The sequence below is a fragment of the Plectropomus leopardus genome, chromosome 5 (assembly GCF_008729295.1).
Source record: "Plectropomus leopardus isolate mb chromosome 5, YSFRI_Pleo_2.0, whole genome shotgun sequence".
NCBI classification, from domain to species: Eukaryota; Metazoa; Chordata; class Actinopteri; order Perciformes; family Serranidae; genus Plectropomus; species Plectropomus leopardus.
Window position 1 is genome coordinate 36,840,885 of NC_056467.1, and position 21,611 is coordinate 36,862,495.

General features: G+C 40.8%; 1 protein-coding gene across 7 annotated transcripts in view; it reads right to left on the reverse strand.

The window, feature by feature from the left end:
• Positions 1-21,611, reverse strand: part of LOC121943118 (actin-binding LIM protein 1-like) — a 54,877-nt gene that overhangs the window by 19,829 nt on the left and 13,437 nt on the right. For 6 of the 7 annotated variants that reach the window (XM_042486530.1, XM_042486529.1, XM_042486527.1 and 3 more), the window contains 4 exons: positions 7,471-7,608; positions 3,188-3,371; positions 2,736-2,845; positions 43-169 (listed from right to left, as the gene is read on the reverse strand). In XM_042486530.1, coding sequence (XP_042342464.1) covers positions 43-169; positions 2,736-2,845; positions 3,188-3,371; positions 7,471-7,608 — 559 coding nt within the window. Of the gene's footprint in view, positions 1-42; positions 170-2,735; positions 2,846-3,187; positions 3,372-7,470; positions 7,609-18,083; positions 18,207-21,611 lie in introns of those variants that run through there. The other variant, XM_042486528.1, reaches the window with a different exon arrangement.

Sequence of the window (21,611 nt, forward strand, 5' to 3'; positions counted from 1 at the left end):
TGAGCAAGTAGCCTGTAATTACAGTGGATATGAGGTACTTACTTGCTGATGTACTCCCCGGTCAGCACTTTGCTGCAGGCCTTACACTTAAAGCAGCCCAGATGCCACTGTTTGTCCAGTGCTAGGAGAGCCTGTCCGTTCTTAATGTCTCGACCACATCCTGCACAATCTGCAAAAAGCAAACGTAGCTTAAACACACAAGCAAAACTACAACAAAAACACAAAACAAATCAAGAAAATACCTCGAGAGTTAAAAAATAAAATAATGCTTGCTTGAAGGTTTGTTTCGTGTAAAAACACAGCCTTTAATGGGCTCACAATATTAACAAACGCAAATTATAGCACGCAAAGAGTGAAACATCTTGTCAGTTCTGACCCAAAACACTAGATGGTGATAGAGCGTAACTGGCAATGTTCTGACAGCTGCCTCTTTCTATCATCCACATCTCTCTTACCATGGCTCTAAAAGCTCCATCCATATCCAAGTGGGATCCCGAGGCTCTAAAAGTGCAAGAGGTTGGTTTCTAAACGAACAATCTTCCTGTCATCTCGTCTTTAATGAATAGAGGATGAAAGCAACACAGAGCCCACTGCAACCACAGGGGACGATAACTACGTAAGGCATAACGAGGTTGCGATGATGACGTGAGGAGAATCAGCATGCCTTATTTATAGGTGACCTTGTCTAAAAGCTCTTCAAACGCTAACAGAGACACCAGTGGGGGTGAGAGAAAGAGAGAGAGAGAGGAGGAACAGGAAGAGGACGAGAGGAAAGAGAAAGAGGGAGGATGAGAGGAGTTGGGAGAGGAGGGGTTTGAGGGTTGCTGTTCCAGAGCAGAGGAAATGCATGGCCATGCATTATTTAGCAAGGCCTGTCTTGGTGTTATTCATAAAGGAACAAGGCTGAACCAACACTAGGCTGCGTTTCCACAGAAGAGGAGAGAGTGAATGATACCCGAACATCATTCAGTCTCCAGGAGAGCTCCTTAAATTCTGTATTTTTACTCATATAGAACTGTTGAGTAATACCAACTACCAACTTTTACTTCCTCTTAATGGTATAGTTTAACCTTTTGAGAAATATTTGCTTTCTTGCTGAGTAGAAGAATATTACCACTTTCATACGTCTGTTCAAGATGAAGCTACAGCCAGCAGACTCTTAACGTAGTGTAGCTTAGCGACTACAGGAAACAGTAAGAAACAGCTAGGCCAGCTTTACCAAAATCTGCCTCCCAGCATCTCCAATGTTAACCATCTAAAAAGTCATATCTTGTTTGTTTAATCTATACAAAAACCAAAGTTTAAAATCAGTAAGCTGCTGGTTTGCTAAGATAAGTCAACCGGTGTTGATTTGAGATTCAACCTTTACCTGAGCAGCAACCTCCAGGACTGAAACACAGGCCAAAAGTGCCAAAAACTGCAGTTCATCAAATGGCCACTTGAGGCTGACTCCAAAAGCAAGTCAATCCCCATAGGCACCGAGGTTAAAATCAGGCTCCCAGGAGTATGCCAGGCTTTGAATTTTTGGAATGGCAAAACCGTGGAATTACATCCGTCACATGATGCCTTTTGGCCCAAAAGGGCTTTTTCCCACAGACTTAGATGGCGAAACAGATGTTTGTAAATCAGTAAATACATTTTTTGAGCATCACAACCACAATAAAATGATTAATTTTACAATCAGAATTTGATCCATTTGGTCTAACATTTTGAAAAGTCTAAAAGAGCCACAAGATTGACAATTATATTTCTAGTTAAGTTAAAAGAGTGCTAAAGCAGAAGTAGCCGCCATGGCCAGCAGAAGTCTCCGGTGCATTTGCTCTGTAGGCGACACCGATTACCCATGTTTGCCGTTAAACTTTTTTGGCATCATGCAACACTGAGTAACTTTCATAGGCATGAACGTTGCCCCACCTTCAACACTGTATCCAAGTCTCTAAATACATCCATGGTCCAAATGTTGTCACTTCTCATTCCAAAAAACAAAGATGACGACGGCCAAAATGCCAAAATCTAGGCTTCAAATAGTCTTAGGGAGAGTAAGGCGGGCCATGCCTTTGCTATCCTAGGAAATGCAAAGTTGCTTACCGTACAGACATTGCACCCTTCTTTGCTAAGACTTAAAAAGAATGCATGTTGATTTCACCCAGCATGTCAAACTATTAATTTAATCAATGTCATTTCATGAAATGAAGATGTTCTTGGTGTATTGCACCTCATTTTATACATATTTGTCCCAAATTCAGCCTGACATTTTGAGTCTGGAAACTTCTGGATCTCCACTAGACCTGAATGTAAAGTTTTACTGGTTTGACCAATGTCTAGTAGCACAGCACAAGTTTGTTATAAATGACATCACCAAAAGGCTGCTGCTTGTGAAGGGGTCAGTGTTCTCAATTCCATATTTTAAATACATTTTTGTTCAATTAAATTTATGCTAATAAACGTGTGGGCCAGATGACTGATGTAAACCTGAAAATTATTCTTCACAGCACAAATATCACAGCTGAAATGACTGGTCAACGGCTATATTAAATGCCATGCATGAATCATACCTGAAAGCTCAATTTTCTAGACTTTTGTTTTTCTAAAACTTTTTTATTTCCTTTTGTTAATCCACTTTGAGTCCGACTGGAAACTTCCAGACTCTGTGTGGACGCAAAAATAGCATCATGTGAAAGCACATGCCTTCCTGTGCATTAAACCTGTGTGTGTTTTAGACGATGGCGACTTACTGCTGGAGCCTATGATGTCCTTTGGTCCTGGAGACATGGGCTCGACACAGTACTGACACAAGCAGTCCTTCCCGTTGAAGGTCACTCTGTCCCCGGCGGGGAACGGTCGTCTGAAAGAGGGGTGGCATGAACAATCGGTAAACAAGACATGAGCTGTGTCCCCTCGTGGTAAGTGTAGGAGTTTATTAGCTGTGGCTTGCAGACTGTCTGATGGGGCTTAAGATGACAGGACCTGGTGATGTGGATGTGTGTCAACACTGCGCCTCAGGAGGCTGTTTAGTCAGATGATGCAGACGTGACACAGCATACTGTAAACTGTCTACTAGAATACCTGCTATCTTTGACTTTGTCACTTTACATGATTAATGAGCAGAATTCCATTATTACTGCATTGGAAAGCTGTGCAGACATACATGAGAGTAAGAACTCAGCTAATGTAAAATTAGTCTTACTTGCAGATTGTGCAGACGAAGCAGGCAGGGTGGTAGGTCTTTCCCAAGGCAGTGACCACTTCCCCCTCCACAAAGTCCCCGCAGCCATTACAGCGGGTGCCGTGCATGCGTTGGTAGTCCAGCGTGCAAAGATACTCTCCATTCTTCATGAAGAAGCCCCCCTGGGCAAGGTCACAGCCGCACACTGCATGGGACACACACATTGGCACTCCCAGGTCATTTAGTGCTCTGCCCATATAACACATCAAGCAGCCGACCACCAAGCCACCCAGCTCCTCCACGCATCAATGGCTTTGTTAAGACTTGCTAGTGTGTGTAATCCTGTGAGACCCACTAAATGCATGAAATGGATGCTGAAAAATACATTTTAACAGCTGTGTGTGTTACAGTGTGAGGCATAACGTTAAAAACTTTCATAAGCGCTCAGTCCCATTAAAAAAAAAAAAAAAAAAAAAGACTTCTTCTTTTCAAGGGGTTTCAAGGAAATCTGTATTGAGGGCTCACGTTGATTAATCATCACTACCACTGCAAGGTCTTTTCATTGTCAGTGTGGAGGTAGAGCATTCAGTGCAACAACAATTCTACGATTGTCTAGCCCAGGAAATGGCCTTGATCTGCTTCTGAAGATAACTGGCTCTGAATACTTCAAACTTCACTGTCGGCCTCCAACAAGCTTCCTATCATTCAAATATAACCTTGTCATCTACACAAACATGAAAGGCTGGCACAGGCAGAAATAGCAATTAAGGGAACAACTGAGAGTTTAGAGGTATTTTAGTGCTGGCGTGAGGCTGTTTCTGGGTATTACTACAGGCCATATGAAAGATTTATTACATCGAAGGAAAAAACATTTGCAAAACGTTTTCATTTGGGTCAGTGTACTTCCAGGTCAGTTTGACATCATGGAAACTGCCACAACAATGGAGCGCACAAAACCATAAGAGAGGTTCATAGAATTTTATTTTGAGATTGGCCGCAAATATAAAGACATTAAATCAGTGCTTGGCAATAGGTTCTCACATAAGAGATACATCTAAGGGGTAGGGCTGTGCGATATGACGAAATATATCATCTGACAGAAAAAAAAAGTCTATATTCATTTTATGCTATACCGTTTATTTCGTTTAACTCATCTGATAACGCTTTACGTCCATCCGCGTGGTGTAGAATATGATATTAGTTTTCATGATAATCAAGCAAAGACACTCACTGGCTTTTCACTTTTTGGCTGGTCCATTATTAAACATACTTGTGTCAAAGTTCATGACAATCTTTCCAATAGTTGAGCCATTTCGCTCAAAAACACAAATGTCTCAACTATTGGTGGCACCAGGAGAAAAGTCAGGGGATCTTCAGTGTTGTTAGGAATTATCTTCCGGGAACCATAAACATTAGCACAAAACATCATGCCAATTCATCAAAAAGTTGTTGATATATTTCAGACTAGACCAAAGATCAAACAGGCAGACCCACACTGAAAAATCCATGCTCTCCCAAGCTTCAACATTGCAGTTTTGATAATATGCTGCCTTCGATGTCTGATTTGACATAAAATAACCACTTATTTTCCATGCCACATTATGTTTCCATGATAAATCATATGATTGTATTATATTCCAAAAAGCTTACATTACCCCTTCAAAAAAAATAATTAAGGGGCATCAGTCATTGGCCTCACCAAAAAAGCTAAAGACATTAATAATAGTCTTCGCTTGCTATTGATTTTTCCTAGATTTTCCCCATTTATCAAGACTCACTAGCTGCATACTGTATGGTGTGCTAACGCCACACATTTGATTGTGATTCAGACGTAAGGCGTGTCTGCATGTACAGTATTTCAACCACATAATGATCACATGAGCCGTGCAGTCCGCCATCTCAGCACCACAGAGTGAGCCTGGGAATTTAATAGCCTTTGGGAAATGCCACAGCTAAGAGGGAAAATATTTTGATGTTTGAGATGACTGCACCTAATCATTCTTATGCAAGGAGCCACGCTAAGTCCTGGGGATGAATGGGAGCGAGTGAGGGAGAGAATCAGATTTAATTGCATTAAGGCTCACGGGCGATGAGATTAGCTTGTAAGCTATGAGAGTCAAGAGAAGACCAGCAGTGGAGATTTGGTGGCCTTTGAATGTGATGTCCAACCACCTTGGCTTTTGGACAGATGCATGCCATTACATTAAATGGAAACTTAAGAGGGTCAACTTATGAAATTGAAATGAAAGTGAAATTGAAAAGTTTTGGTTGTGCATATCATGGAATGAGATAATCGCCTGCAAAAAAGCAGATGTTTGGGATTGGTTTGCAAAGAGGATATGACAATTGATAAGCTCAGTCAACCTGACGCGACCTCGCCTGACTAGTACAATATTATTAGTCGTGCAAGTTGGAGACTCACAGCCGCACATAAATTTAGAGTGAGGACTGGACAGTGTGTCTTTTAGCTATTAAAGCAGTCCCTGTGTGTTCTTTGGAAACCACCAACTCGTGTGCACAAAGAAAGACACCCACATGTACACTTTTAGTACCAGTGACTCTCTCAGGGTATGTATATCCACTTGTAAAGGACAGAATTAGGTACTAATCTCAGTGTTTGCTTGTGTTATTCTGGGCTCTTGGTGAACTAAGCTAACTCTATAACAGTGCTCCAGTCACAGATTAAGTGAGGGCTTCTACGGGGCAGGTTCAGCCCACAAGAGTGAGACTGCTTTGTCGGCAGTGGGCAGCTCCATCGTAATCATGTCAGGGATCCATCAGTATTGAGGCTAAACCAGAAGGATTTGCACTGTCACTTGTCATAGCAGTCTAGAAGGTATTTTAATTGAAGTATGTAGGTCTGAGAAATGAAGATGACTCATGCCACCTTGTATCTTCCTTGTTGGAGGAGGATGGAAAAGGATGCTGTGGCCTTTAGGGACTGCTGCTATCCAACTGGGATGCTTTTAGGGACAGTCGTGGAAAAACACTGCAAGCCACACCGCAACAGGCTACGAGTCACTTTTGAATGTGAGCAGGTGAAATCAAGTTACAAACTGACACTTGTCACTGCCGAACAAATCAAAGTTGAGATGGCCTAAACTTTTTTCACCGCTCCAATAACGTGGTGAGGCATCAAGCAATCACTATCATCTACAGTCGACTTTATTATCATTTTTTGAAAACATCTGAAAAAGACTCTAATTTGCAAAGGCTCTTAGCACTTCATTGATTAACTGATTTGTAATCGATTCCACTTTGTAAATAAAAGCTTTATGTCATTTGTACTTTTTTATCAACTCTGTCTTACTGTTTAGTCTTGAAATTTTGATCAGTTAGTCAATATTTGTCTTTATCTTTTTTTTAAATGAATGATTATAGTTATTTATTGGGGGAGGATTCTCGAAAGCCATTTTTGGCTTCTCACCTCTCCTGCACAGTGTTTTCTGTCTTTTATATACATGTCTATGTGCAAATCTAAAAAATCTGAAAAGCTAAATCATGTGATTTTGTTTTCTAGCTGTGGTACTGTGATGTTTAGCTTAGTTAGCTGACACTATTCTAGCGCTATGTGCATTATGGTTCACACAGGGATGGGGCTCAGACGTTGATAAGATATAGCAAAGATATTTTAATGACCAAATACAAACTCCAGATGACGTTGTGTTGGGATGCTTTGTGGCACATATCAGCTTCACACAAGTCTGTCACGATGTAACAACTTTAATTTGCATTTGAGTAACACTTCAATGATGATTTGATAAAATAGCTGGTCACACTCGTTGCATTTTCGCTCTGGTGTGAACACAGCGTAAGTGCTCAATTCAGATTTAGTGCTCAGATCCAATTTTTTTGTTTGTCTTGTGTTGTTTTTTTACCTAAGGGTCACTAACAAATGACTCTTCTATACTTGTGATCTATCATACTACATCGCTGGAGAGAATCATATTTCATAAAACACAGCTATAGTCAGCATTAGGCAGAATGTACTGAATGAAAAGAGGCAAATGTCCTACTATTGTGACAGGCAGAAATTAGCTATGAATTTTAAAACTTCACACCTTAGCTGCCAATTTTCACACAACACCCACATTATTATTATTATTATCTCCAATTCAGAAAAAATAAACTGTCTGAGGACTCATTTTAAAATCGTAAACACATAACTTATTTACCAAAAAAGCGCTCTTTTCTGATCATAATATTAAGGATGTCTCACTTGCAGTAAAGCAGAGCCAAATCATAAGCAGTAAATACAAGTGAAACCAGTTCACAACAATATTTAGTAACAAAACTGCCAATACCTTTACAGGTGAAGCACTTGAGGTGGAAGTGCTTGTTCTGCACCCGCAGCACCTCGCCCTTACATGGCTGCCCGCACTTGTAGCACTGAATCAGGGGTTTCTCTGTGGAGTGGTGGTGTGTGTCCTGCGCATGAGCCACTGCAAGAGAGGAGACATGAAAATTACTATTCAACTGTAATGTTGATGGGTCATTGTGGTTGCTCAGTTTTTGTAACATTGCTTTTAGGTGTTTTTTTAAAGTTGTGTTCATCTGAGGACACGGTGTGAGAATCTGAAACTGCAGCATCACTCAAAACCACACAGATAAAGACCAACTGCTGAGAGCCTGTCAGGGTAAAAAAAGAACAACATTGAGCAGGACAGCACAACTTGGGATCACGGCCCAGATAGGCTCTCTAGAGAGCAGCAACCTAAATATAGTCCATCTTGATCAGTGGAAGATGGAGAGGCAAAAATGCTGAGGGGAGTGGAGCTTGGTAAATGGCATGCTAAAAGGGTATTGATAAGATCAGTTTTGCTATTGAGTTTACTGTGCTTTCATCCTCAAAGGAAAATATAATGGGCCATTTGCTGTCTATGCCTGGCTTGTGTTTGCAGTAATCAGTGGTGAAATGTAGTTACAATAGGTCCTGGTGCATGCCAATATATGTGGCCTAGCTTGTCACTCATGCTAAATTTGCAACCATATATTCAAGGGGTCAACAGATTATCGGCCCTGCCAATGATTGGGTCTGATATTTGGCACTTTGCAGATTATCTGTCTCAGCATTTCACTTTAATGATCACTGATAAAATTAATTAATAAAAAAAAAGTGCAAAGAAAGTCTCAGCATGGTAGGAACTTTTATTTTATAAAACCTCAGGGAGCTTTTTTTTTAAAAAAAAAAAATTCACTTGACTTATTGAATAAAAAAGGAATTCTGACAAAAGATTGTGTTGGAGTTAGTTATTATTCCAAATTCTAAATATTGACATTAAAATTTTCAATTTTATTGTAAATACATATCAGTTCTAAATATCGGTTTACAGTCTCATTAACTACTAATAATCAGTATCAGTCCTAATAAAAATACTATCAGTTGACCCCTAATATATAGTATCATCTCATCACATGATAGAGACTTAACACTGGACAACATCAACATAATATTACTCAGCAATCATCACTGCATTTCTGTATATTAGAAAAACTAAAAAAAAAAAAAATTATTAATATCCTTGAATAGTTTTTTAAAGTTAATTAATAGTTTCACAGTTAATGCAGCATACGCATATTATTTGGTTATAGATATACTATTGTACCATCACTTCATCATTTTATCATATTTGGCATTTGTACAAAATGTCATCATAATTAGAAAACAAGTTTCGAGACGTCGCAATGACCTTGACCTTCAATGACCAAAAACAAATCAGTTCATACCAAGTGGAAATTTGTGCCAAATTTGAAAAAAATCCCTCAAGGTGTTCTTTTCATATCATGTTCACGAGAATGGGACAGACAGGTAGTCCAAGTGGTCTATGCCAAATGGACATTTGCACCAAACTTAAAGAAATTCTCTCAAAGTGTTTCAGAGATATCTTGTCATGAGAATGGGATGGATGGATGAAAGTATGGCTTGGATTACGGATGGACGTTAAACCTGAAAATATAATGCCTCTGGCCATAGCTATTAATGGTGTGGAAGCAAAAAGAAAATTATGATGGAGATACTGTAGGTTTGCTTTTTAAAGGGCATATATAACAAATGGCACCATCTTAATACAACGTGAGTTTTTCTTTGAAGGCAGTATTTGCAAGGTGGCAATCTGAATCACTCCAAAGTGCCCATTCTTTGTTGCCCATGGTGCTGGTAGCCCGGCTCTCTCTACAGCTGGGCCCACACCCTATGGGCCCCAGTGCAAACATACTGACTGTCTATATTTACGTCACTGCCAATAACAACTTGGCAGTGACGTAACAAGCAGTGCACGCTATGTAAAGCTCTTGTTGCCCTGTTTAGAAGGTGAGTTTTAGCTTTAGAAAAACTCCTGTCTCGTGCTTTTTAGGCTGGAGAAGCGTTCCATTTTTTCCTTTGGAAGTCAAGTGACTGACAGTAAGCAGAGCATGGCACTCAGATTAGATAACAAAACAGAGCAGGCTCAAAACCTGGCAGTGATTGAATATCTCACTTTGTAGAAGTTGCAAATGAGCGAATGAATGCCAGCTGCTTGAATGCCGATAAAGGGAAAACAAGAATAAGAATAAGCTAAGAATATGACGTAGAAGAGCAACTTTGCACAAGACTAAGTCACAGCTGCAAGAGCAGCTGCGTGAGTCTGTTCTTAGGTACAGCTGTACTTTGAGCTAAAGGCGTACAGCAGGCTAATATGCTCACAATGACAATGTTAATATGCTGATGTTAAGCAGGTGTAATGTTTACTATGTTAGCAAACAATGGCCCTCATTTATAACTCTAACATACAAACCAATGCAGATCTGAGCGCAGTCATCTAACAATAGGCTTCACTTGTGCGTCACGCAACATTGTTAGCTCACCAATCACAGTGTAGGATTGATCGGCCTTGATAAAAGTGACAGTTCAAAACAGTCATCATTTGAATATCCAGCCTCAATATATTCTTGATTTAGAAGCCTCGCCCCTTGAGTTTACCTAATGGAGAGTAATATTACGTCCAAGAAGAGAAACTTTTCTCTGAAAGAAATGGAAACCAAGACTAACTGGTTCTATTTAAAGTGTGTTATCAAAAGAAGTCGGAAAAACACATTATGGACGCTGTCAACAGCATTGGAATAGACCCAATTTTCTGTCATGCGTTCCTTTCATAAATGAGGGTAAACGACATTAGAAAGTTACTGTTAAATGCAGTAAAGTGGTGGACCATCATTGCTATCCCTAATGCTAACATGACTACAATTGGTGATGGCAACATTTTAAAATGACTCTGGTTGCACAGCATGCACAGATCTTAATCTGAGTGAACATTTAGACATCACTTTCTTAATATGAGATACTGGGACTGCTATCATAATTATTCCAGACAAAGAAGCTATTATCATCTATCTTTATCTCTACAAGCAGTATTATCTTTAGATCCATAAAACGTCAGCCTGTGGCCCTCCTCACTAGAAAGTTTGGGCGTTTCTGACACAGACAGACATTAATCCAGCAGTACTGTACCGGATGTAAATACTGCTGCAGTGCCGCACTGCACACAGCTTATCAGCTGTTGCGAAACCAGCAGATTATTTCACATTCAGGAGCATTAACAAGCAAGGCAGCCTCTTTCTCCCATCCTCTCATTTCTCTCTCTTTTTCAAACAAAGATACACACACAAACACACACACACAGAGAATACACATGAAAGGATCTTTGCTCTTTCTGCTCTGCAATGAATCATTAGTCTGCAGGGCTAAAATAAGACTCCACCAAAGGCACCGAAATAGCATCATGACCAATCAATGGTCTACCAAAGAGAGACATTAGTCTGGATTATTGATGACTTGGCCTACCTCACATCACACTTCTTTCTGATATTGAGAGGTGGTTTAATTGCATTAAAATCGAATCAGAAAGAGATCCCAGTCTTCAGAATTTTCTTAATGAGACACTTCAACAGTCTTTGATTCATCATCTCAGGGCAGTCGAAATGTCCTGTGCCAATTCTTAAGGATGCAATTTGCAGAGCATCAGTCTGTTCATAATTTGGATTGAAAAGGAAGTGAGAGAAGTTGTAGGAAAAAAATAGTGGAGGAAGAAGACAGGATAACAGGAGGGAGGCTGGAAGGAATGTGGGTACGAGAGGTGGAGGATCTGTCTCCCTGGTGTCTCAGATGTGATTACACTCAGCAGGACAATGAGTCATCTCTGGGTGAACCAGACGACTGTGACAGTGAACTGAGTCTCAGCAGCTCTGTGTGTGTGACATTGCACCTCCATAGAAAAACACAGGCCATCTGCGTAACTGCGCTCTGCAAAAATATGCAATCTAACAAGTCATTTTAAGCCTTGTGCATACTTTTCATCCTCGAACAACTTATGGAAAATTCCAGTTGAATACAATGTGGTTCTATTCTTTTTCCGTCAAACTGTTTGTAGCCATGACGATGGTATTAGTATGGACGTACCCCAAAGTCAAAGCTGAACCAGGAATTTGGTGTGTAAATTGTAATTGATGTTTAACCCTTTGAAACCTGAGCAAATTGTCTTGATTTCTGTCAAAAACATGGGAAGAAGGCAATGAAAAACAAAAGAAATAATGACCCAAAAATTTGCGAGAAATTAGTAAAAAGTAGAAGAAAATGGCCTGAAAATTATTTTTAAAAATATGAAAAAGAAAGTAAAACAAAAAACAAGTAAATGACCAGGAAATTTGGTTTTAAAATAATAATAATTCCTCTGAAATACTTGTAATGGCTATTGTACAAACAGGAAACTTGACAAGAGACAGATACAGTTGGTTAACAAGCAGGTAGCCCCACAGTTTGGAGACATCCAGCAGCTAGCATAGCCTCTGTGACTGCACATAGTTCTCCACAAGTCTTGATCTCAGCTGTGTGGTTTACACACTTCCAACTCTAAACACAAGGTAATTCCTGAAGGTTTGCCCGTGGTTAAGAAAACATCTCATGTGAATAAGATAACTTTGGAATTGCAGGGAGAGTCAATTTTCCCCTCTGAGAGACTCTGCCTTCCTCACAGCTCAAAGCCTCTGCGCCAGGTTAACATATCCCAGATCAATCTGTCCACCGAACAAGAGACCAAACTGATATCAACCCTCCATCGAACTTAGGAAAAGACAAATCTAGCCCAAAATGTTAATGTAACTGGATTAAAAAAAACCCGCTGCGTTCACATGGAAGTGGGCAGACAGCAAACTGGATGTCATTAAATTGGGAACGAGCAGGACAGTGAAATTAGGTAAGACCAGCACAGAATACCAGTTACAGTAATGGTGGCCACATAAAATATTGTAACTTTTTGTCGTCCTGCTGTATTGTACAACAGGATGTAATGCAGTCCCCTCATACAAAGAGAAAACTGGGGCAATCTGGAGAATTACTGGACTATACTAAAATAACGGCATAAATTAATTCTTTGTAAACAACATAACATCACCATCACAGCATATGCACATGTGTGTTTCCTTTTCACGTCCTGCCATTCTGTTGGACTGTCATTTGTTTTTTCCTGTGCTGTCTGGTTGGTGTTATCTGTCTGATATCTGCCTAATTCTATGTGAATTTGTATTTCTGGCAACCTGGCTGATTAAAGTCCAATATTCACTCTCCATACAGATCTGTTTTGGTCTCCACCAACTCCTGAGGGACAAATTTGGCTCTTTAGTTGTTAAATGCTTTACTGTGTGCAGCAGCTAGTTGCGAAACTTTCTTTTTGCTAAAAATAGTTGCCTGCTCTGACCGACAACCATGCTGATAAGAGTGAACCAAAACAGTTGCAGACCCTAAAACCAAAGTAATGTGTCGAAAGACACCAACAAAGCCCCATAGACCTGAGGGGGAACAGTAGAGAGATGTGGTGATAATAAGTCTCTGTGGGTTTGTCACTCCACACTAAATTTTATGTTAATATAAAAATATTGATGAGAGCAGCTTAAAAATAGATATGTTTCATTGTCTTGTGCCAAGAATTTCTCTTTGAGTCTGTAATGCCAACTTGCTATTTTTAACATTTTATAGTCTGGTGTTGTCAGCGGGGACAGCCCAAAATGGAAAAGTCAACACTGCTAACGTCATAACAGGTTGATAAAAATCCAAGACAGATGTTGCACAGAGAATCTAAAAAAAAAGAAAAAAAGAGAGAGCTTTGGATGGGAACTTATGAGTGCTGTGTGTTTTTCCAGCTTGACTCCACCTCCTTCACTTTCTCAACGGTGGCTGTGTAAAGGCAGAGAGACTGTGGCAAGCCGAGATGGGTACTTTATATGATGTTTCATAAAAACGAAGGAAGCTAACATCAAAAGAGATATTAAATTTGCTGAAAGCATTCAGATTGAACCATTTATAGGACTTGTTTGGACATAAACCATCAGTGGGGTCCCTTTCAAATGTTCAGTAGGCCTCCACACTTATGACTCTATGTTGACAAAAGCAAGCAATTTTACTGCAATAACATCAATTTGAAATAAATCCATTCGTGAGTCTTTAGGGGGTCTTGTGATGGCAGCAAAATGGCGCTTGGTTTGCTAGAATGTATATTATATAATGCTATAAATAAGTAAGCGTGCGGTACATGAAGCAACCTCAGCACAGAGCAACTTACTGTGAAATATACAGTAGTACATTTTTTCCGACTGCTGCTCACATTCCTCATTCTCCGCTGGATGTGTTGGCTGTGCTGACAGAGTGATCTGTCCTGCCTCATCACCAGGGGATAAAGTGACTGATATGAGCCTAAACACACAATGAACACACACTGACGCGCACACACACAAGCGTGGTGCTAAGGGAACAATAACCAGCAGAGCATCCCAAAGCCAGCCGTTAGAGGAAAGGGGGCTGCTCTCTCCACCCCTACATCCCAACCAACCCCCCACCCATTTAAGCAGAGACGAGCTGCGTTGGCAATAATAAAAGGCTGCAGATGATACTCTGGAGGGAAGTGAAGAAGGCCATCTTGAATCCCCTGAGGACAGATTTTCCTGTGACACGTGCCCCAGCCTTGCTGGTAAATAACAAAAAGAGAGGTTATTGAGAGGGATTTGCTTCAGACTTTGGCGCCTTCATTTCCTATCACGAACCCTGAGGAATGCATAGTAGTTTGCAAATGCACTGGGAAAAGGGGAATTCAATTAAACAATAGATGAGACGAAAAGGTCTAATCAAATATTCAGTCTCTCACTGTCTTTGTTACTGTAAAAGTCACAGATGAGAGGAGTCTCCAGTACAGACAGATCGCAGCCCCAGAGGAGTGTGTCTTTGTACAGTATGCGTGCATGTGCATTAGTGTGTTTGTTACAGACAGATCAAGAGAGTGGCAGTCATCTTCACACTCGGCATCCATGCAAATACTTTTGGCCCCGGATGTGTCTAGACAACAAAACACACACACACTTTTTATTCCAGTATCCAATCGGTTGTTTGGGATGGAATATTCCAAGGGGGTCTGACCCATAATGAATATCAAAGGGCACAAAATATAACCATCATGAAATCCCAACGCGTGATCGGATGGGGGATGGCGCTTGAAGCTCTTCATCACCCAGACATAACAAGAAGCCCTTAACCCTCCCCTCCATGAATATGTATGGCTGTATTCACCGCCTCCCCGCCCCTGTGCCCCGCCACCAGCGTCCCAGACAAAGCACTTCAAACGCGGGCACAAATTGCGAGGGGGAACCCTATCGGCCTCCACCAGGCCCCCGCAGCCTTGAATAACTAATCCCAAGAGACCCAGGTTGGGAATAATGATCTGCTCTGAATGGTTAAACGCCACAGTGTTGAGCGTTTGTTGTTGGGCAGGTACATGACAATAACAGTACGCTGATAAACACACAGAGAGACTTCCAGTCCAGCCTGGGAGGAGACAATGGTGGCTTCATGAACTGCAGAAGTCATTGTGTTTGTAAGAGAGGAGCTGATGACGGTTTGGCTCTTTGCCCCTGAACGACGGCCCCACACTCCTGTGTCGTATTTCCTGTGATAATCAAACCGCTTGATGCCAGACAGGGAGGATGTTTGTTGACTGCCACAATGTATGGCTGCGCTCTGTGTTTCTTTCTTGTGATTCTCACATCGCTCTTGTTGTTATAGCCTGTATATTTTAGGTCAGTGACTGTCTCTCCCCGGCCGGCCACTTATCTCATCTGTATATTCTGGTCCCGTGTGCCAGCTGTACAAACAGTATGTGTATGTGTGTATGAGAGTGCGTGATGCATTGATGTCTGTGAAAGGGTTTAGCTCCTCTTTCAGGGGGGCAGACACTGGCAAGCTTCAAAGATGAGGCACCACTGCAGTTGTCTGCAGCACTCTGCGAAAATCACGGGAAGCTGCTACACAAGGCACATGACATCAGGCTCTCATGTCAAAACGTTCAGATTTTGAAGTTCTGGGAGTCGCTGACGCACATGTGATGACGATTATCTCATTTCACAGAGCAGGTCAGCAGGGCTTCTTATGCAATTTAACGCTGAGAGCTCGAGAAGGAGAAAGAGCATGAATTAATCAACTAGTTGTACAAATCTCAGAAGCACGTGTAGATCAAGATGAGACTGCCCTGGGTACACATGGCCCCAATAAATTACAAACTATTTCAAGGGTGTTCTTGGCTTTGAAAATAGGACAACCGCCTGCAAGCAGACAAAATGCTAACACTGCAATCTTTTTATTATGATTCATCACTCTGAGCATACAGCATAATTCAGTATTTGGTCAGCTGTGCAGCCTGATGGGACAGTGCCCACCTGGACTCAGACAGGTGGCCTGATGAGATACACGAAGAAATCTCAGGTCGAAACAAGAATTGCCACAGATTTCAGATTTAGAAAAAAATAGATAAACCAACAGATCCCAAGAGTCAGCAGGCGAGACAGCGTGTTAAAGGGATAGTTCCGATTTTTCAAAGTGAGGTTGTATAGGGTGCTTATCTATAGTCAGTGTGTTACATACAATAGACGGTCTGAATGCCCCCAGTTTGGAGAAAAAGGCTGGAGACTGAAATGAAAGCTGTCTTTCCTTCAGACAGTGAGTTCGGACGGGGAAGCTGTGAAAGGCTTCAGTTCCCAAACTATGCTCTCATCAAAACCACAAACAGTAATCTTAGCTTGCTGAATACTGAGGTTGCTGGTCTACCGCTGCTTTGATCAGTTAGTTAGTTAGTGCTACTGTGACTCTGGTGAATCTAAACTTACCCTTTTATACACCCAAGTCACACAATAATACAAACAGAATGATGATCGACCCAGTGGTGGACCAGCAGCTCCTGTGTTCAGTGATGTTAAATTACTGTTTTTCTCAATGGAGTCTGGCTTTGAAGAGAGCGATTTAACACTTTCCTTTTCACGTTGAAATCACTGCAGTGAAAATACTCTCAATATAGCGTACACAGATACTGACAGCAGTAAATTGCCGAATCTCTATGTTGGACTCCACGGAAACCTTCAGAAGGACTGTGGGATATGAACATGTGGCAGCCAGAGGTTACGGGTGTTCTGCCAGCGCAGGGACTCGATGGCAAAGGCCTTTTTTTCTTTCTTTGTGGCCAGTCGAAATCCACATGAAGAGAACAAGCTCCAGAAGCCGGACGCCGCCTCCTCCAGCCACCAGCGCGCTGTCAGATACATAAACAAACCTACACACTCATATCTGTCAAACTTTTTTGGTGATCGGAATATTTTCAGACTTAACGTAAAAATATCACAAGCCCACACACAGTTTGTCTGCACAAGCTGGAGAACAACTTCGAAAGCACTGACACACAGGAGCAATATATCAAGCTGGTAAACTGATTCACTATTAAGGGAGTAATATGGTGACGTATACTTATTACTGTGATTCATTGCTTTCATTTTCTAGTCTGCCTGATTTTAATGTGGAAAAAAAGTGATGTAATAGTTGGTTTTTAGTAATATTCATTCAGCAGGTTACATAAATTAAATATTTGTGGTTCATTTTTTCTAAGTGGTTAAAGTCAAAAGGAAAGGAAGAAAATTGTTGCCAATATGGCTCTTTTGGATTCAAACCAGACATTTTCATTACAGAAAATTGTCCCTATGTAGCTGCTTGCTGTGAGTCATACTGACAAACAATGGTCAAGCTCACGACCACATGCCCCAACAAATTGCCGGGAATGTTAATATCTCTGCAACAAACTCCCACCCACCGCCACCACCAACTTCGCCTAATTCATCGCACACAGCTGGAAGACCTAGGTTATAGGTGGAGAGCAATCATCTTCTTCTTTTAACAGGACACTATGAATGAGGCCACAGCTGACAACAATGGAGTGTACCTTTTAGATGGTCGCCATAGCAACGGCTGCAGACAGCGCGAGAGAGAGAGAGCAAGAGAGAGAGTGCAGGTCCACCGCTCTGCGCAGTGAGGATCCCTGCACGAGTGCTCCACTTTTCCCTCTTTACATGTTACCGTTACGTTCACCCTGCATGAGAAAACAGTCTGTTTTAACCCGCAACAATCTGCAAATGATCACCCCCAAGTCAAGCTCCTGTATGACGAGCCAGATGCTTTGTTCCAGCATAAATTTACATAAAGACTGACGCTGCCAAATTAAGCAGACTCCAGCCCGAGCATCAGCTGCTCGAGAGTACCGAGAAGGGCGTAGCACATTCATAACTAGAGAGAAAATGTTGATATATTGAAGAAGCACATTTATGCCGTGCCGTTAGTCATGCTTCTTGCAAGCAACACACACCCACATAAAGATATCGCCGTGACTGCATCCACACGTCTAAAAATAATCAAATCAGAGACTAAGAATTCACTCAAACTCAATCTTATTCAGCCAGACACGGCAGTGCAAATCCAACTGGACATGCTGCACATCCACACCGCAGACAGTCAACAGCACCAGCGAGCAAAACAAGATCACACATGACACACACACACACAGTCTGACCACAGCTGCTGGAATACCTTTTTCTTTGACCATGACCATTGGAAATTGAGGTAACTCTGCACCAGAAAAGGCTCCGGGTATCGATCAGCAGCAACACGGGAGCTGCTAGTTCCTTTTTTTAGTCAAGACCGAAGAGCACAAAAACACAGACGAGAGAGAGAGAGAGAGGGAGAGAGGGGGAGAGAGAGAGAGAGAGAGAGAGAGAGAGAGGTGTAGGCGCTGCCTAGCTCTCCTCCCGAAAAAGCTGCTACAGCGTGGGGTTTGCCTCCCGACTGCCTGTTTTCCTCCCATCCCTCTCCTCCTCCTCCTCCTCCTCTGCCCACTCCTCCTCCTCCTCCACCTCCTCCCTCTTCCCCTCCTGCTCCCTCTCTCTCTCAGCCCCTCTGTTGTGTCAGCCGCCTCCTCATTGCAGCAACCAGGTGGCTGCTGCTGCAACCCCAAATCCACTAAACAGACCCCCTTAAGCACATAACAACAGTAATACACACATGCATGTAAAGAAAAACTCTAGTAAAGACCACGTTTAATGATATCTGTTATATCAGACTCTCTTCTTTTCTCCTTGTCCGCATAACACGTCAACTTCCACTGCAAACTGTGTGGTATGCTGTGAACGTATGGCACCCTGAAAATGAAGATAAACTCTATTCCATGATTAAAAACTTCATCAAACTGATTTTTACCAGGAATGACCGTTCACCACATCACCGTGCAGTATAACACACACCTCAACAAAGATTTTCTATTATTCCAACAGGGCAGCAATTACTCTTTTCAGTGCAGTAATTAGCCTGCTGCGCTGAAAGATTGGTTCAATTTAATGGAAATTAACGTATTTGACAGTGAAAAAAATATGTATTCAGAAGCCCTAAAATCCTCAAACAAAAGTTTGAAGACTGACTTCTTCTGGAATTGCTTCGTGACAGCAACTGGAGGTGGTTATTGCAACAAAATGAATAATTTAACCTAAATAAAAGATGTATTAAACACATTATCCACAGTTCACAAAGAGTTCCCTAAATGATAAGCACTTTTTTCAGAATATTATCTGCACTGCAGTGTTAAGAATAATATAAAAAAGGGGTTATCTAATCTGATCCGATCAACGCTGTCAACCTGACTATCATGCCGTGAGCCAGGCTCACCCTGAGTGACAGCCTAAGTTGATAATAATCGCACCGCTTCCATGTGCCTTGAACTGTATGACCACTGCATGCAAGGGTAAGACGGGCCATTTGAGGTTAAAGGCCAGACTTATCGTGATCTTTGGCATGGGCTTTGTGTTAATATCTTTAGTAGATAGTCTGAAATCCAATTACAGAGAGCACGGGAGAGCACGTTCCTGGCTGAGCCTGGTGAAGACACCAGCTCTTTTATTATCTGCGGCTGAAATGACAAGTGGTGGAAAGTAACTAAGTATATTTACTGAAGTATTGTACTTAAGTAAAGCGTGAGGTACTTGAACTTTACTTGAGTATTACATTTTTTGCTACTTAAATATTTCTACTCCACTCCATCGTGGTAACAAATATACTTTTTGCTCCACTGGACTTATTTGATAGCTTTTGTTACTAGTTACTTCATGGATTCTGAGCATGAATAAAAGATATAACCAACTAATAATTGTATTAAAATAGATTAAGCTGGATAGATTTAGCAGTATGTTTACCAGCTGCACAGAAGCTAAGCAGCATGGGGATGGGGGTCAGCAACAAAACCTATTTTAGCCTCATAAAAAAGCAATATTAGTTTAAGTGTATGCTATATTGCGTGCATTTTTACTGCGTCAGATAGCCGTTAGCAGCTTCAGTTCCTCATCGATGCTCTTGTCAAAGCCACCAGACTCCACTGACAAAAACAGTAATTTTAGCCTGCTGAACACAAGAGCTGCTGGTCCATTTTTTGCCTTGAACAGTTATTTTGTTTGTGTTATTGTGTGACTTCAGTGAATCTGAATTAACCCCTTTTAAATACCAGAGTCACACAATAACACCAACAAACTAACTGATCAAGTCAGTGATAGATCAGCAGATCCTGTGTTCAGGAATGTTAAATCTCTGTTTTTCTCAATGGAGTCTGGCTTCGAAGAGAGCAATATAACAGCTTCAGTTCCCCACTGGAAATCATTACGGTAAAGCAGTATAAAATAATCACAATATGGAATACAGTTAAACAGATATTAACTTTGTGTAGATGGCTTAAATATGTTTTGTTTTTGACCCCCATTAGTAGAATTCCAGCTTCAATGTTGGACTTTAGCCTTCTTCTCACACCTGAAGCACTTTTTGCACTTACTAAGGGTTTTTTCCCTAAATTCTTGCTTGTGTTGTACGTCGCTTTGGATAAAAGCGTCTGCTAAATGAAATTGTAGAATTGTAGAATTCTCATAACTGAGGGTGTGCTGACTGATATCTAGTGTATGTAATATACTGTCTAAGGAAAAGGTAGTCCACACAAACACCATTAAAGGAAACTGAACAATCCCTTCAAACATTTGAAACCTGAAGTGCCATCACTCTTCTTGTGCTGCATTCAGACACATCTCACAAGAATTTAAATATTTAAACACTGAGCAAATTGGTTCAACTTCTTTCATAAACACGGCAAAAAAGGCAACGAGCCACATTGTAAGAGATGTTCCAGGCACTGCAATAGATAAGTAGAATTAAAAATGATTTTAAAAAAGCTAGGGAAAAAAGAAAAAAAAGCTAGGGAAAAACAATATTTCTTCTTGTCGCAATTACAAATTTAAAATTGTGTTACAGAAAGTTTTTATTTTTAAATTCTTTTTACTTTCTTTTTTGTTTTGTTTAGTTTTTGTTTATGGTTTTAAAATAATTTTTAGGTAATTTTCTTGTACTTTTTACTAATTTCTTGATCATTTTTGGGTAATTTCTACTTTCACTGCCTTTTTCCCGTGTTTTTAAGAAATCAAGTAAATTTGCCCAGCTCTAAGCTCTCAAGTGATGAACACATTAATACATCAAAAATTATAATCCAATGATATGATAGATTTTATTCTGAAATGGACCACATTCTGCATAATGGGTACTTCTGCTTTAAGGACTTTAAGTATATTCTGATGCTAACACTTATGCATTTTTACTCAAGTGAACATTTAGATGCAGAGTAACAGAGTGTTTCTGCACTGCATTAATATTACTTATACTTCAGTAAAAGATCTCAATACTTCTTTCACCACTGGAAATGATCAAATGAAAGATTTCCTTTCAACTTCACTTCAGAGACTTAACTCTTAAATGTCAAAGTACACACTCTTTGTACAAAGTAATATAAGGTCTCAAAAACCCTGTGCATTACTGTAACTGCTTTTATGCTACACCTACAGTGTGCATCTGCAAAATGTGTGAAATTATAAACAAATACTGTTTCACTCAGGCCTGACTAAAAGCTCTGCAATACAACTAGTAATAAAGTTTCTTATTTGCCTCCAGGGGAGGCATCCACTGACAACCAGCTGGGACATAGCAGGGGAACAGTCCAGTGTTTACACACACTTCAATGTGTGAGCTACAGACGATATG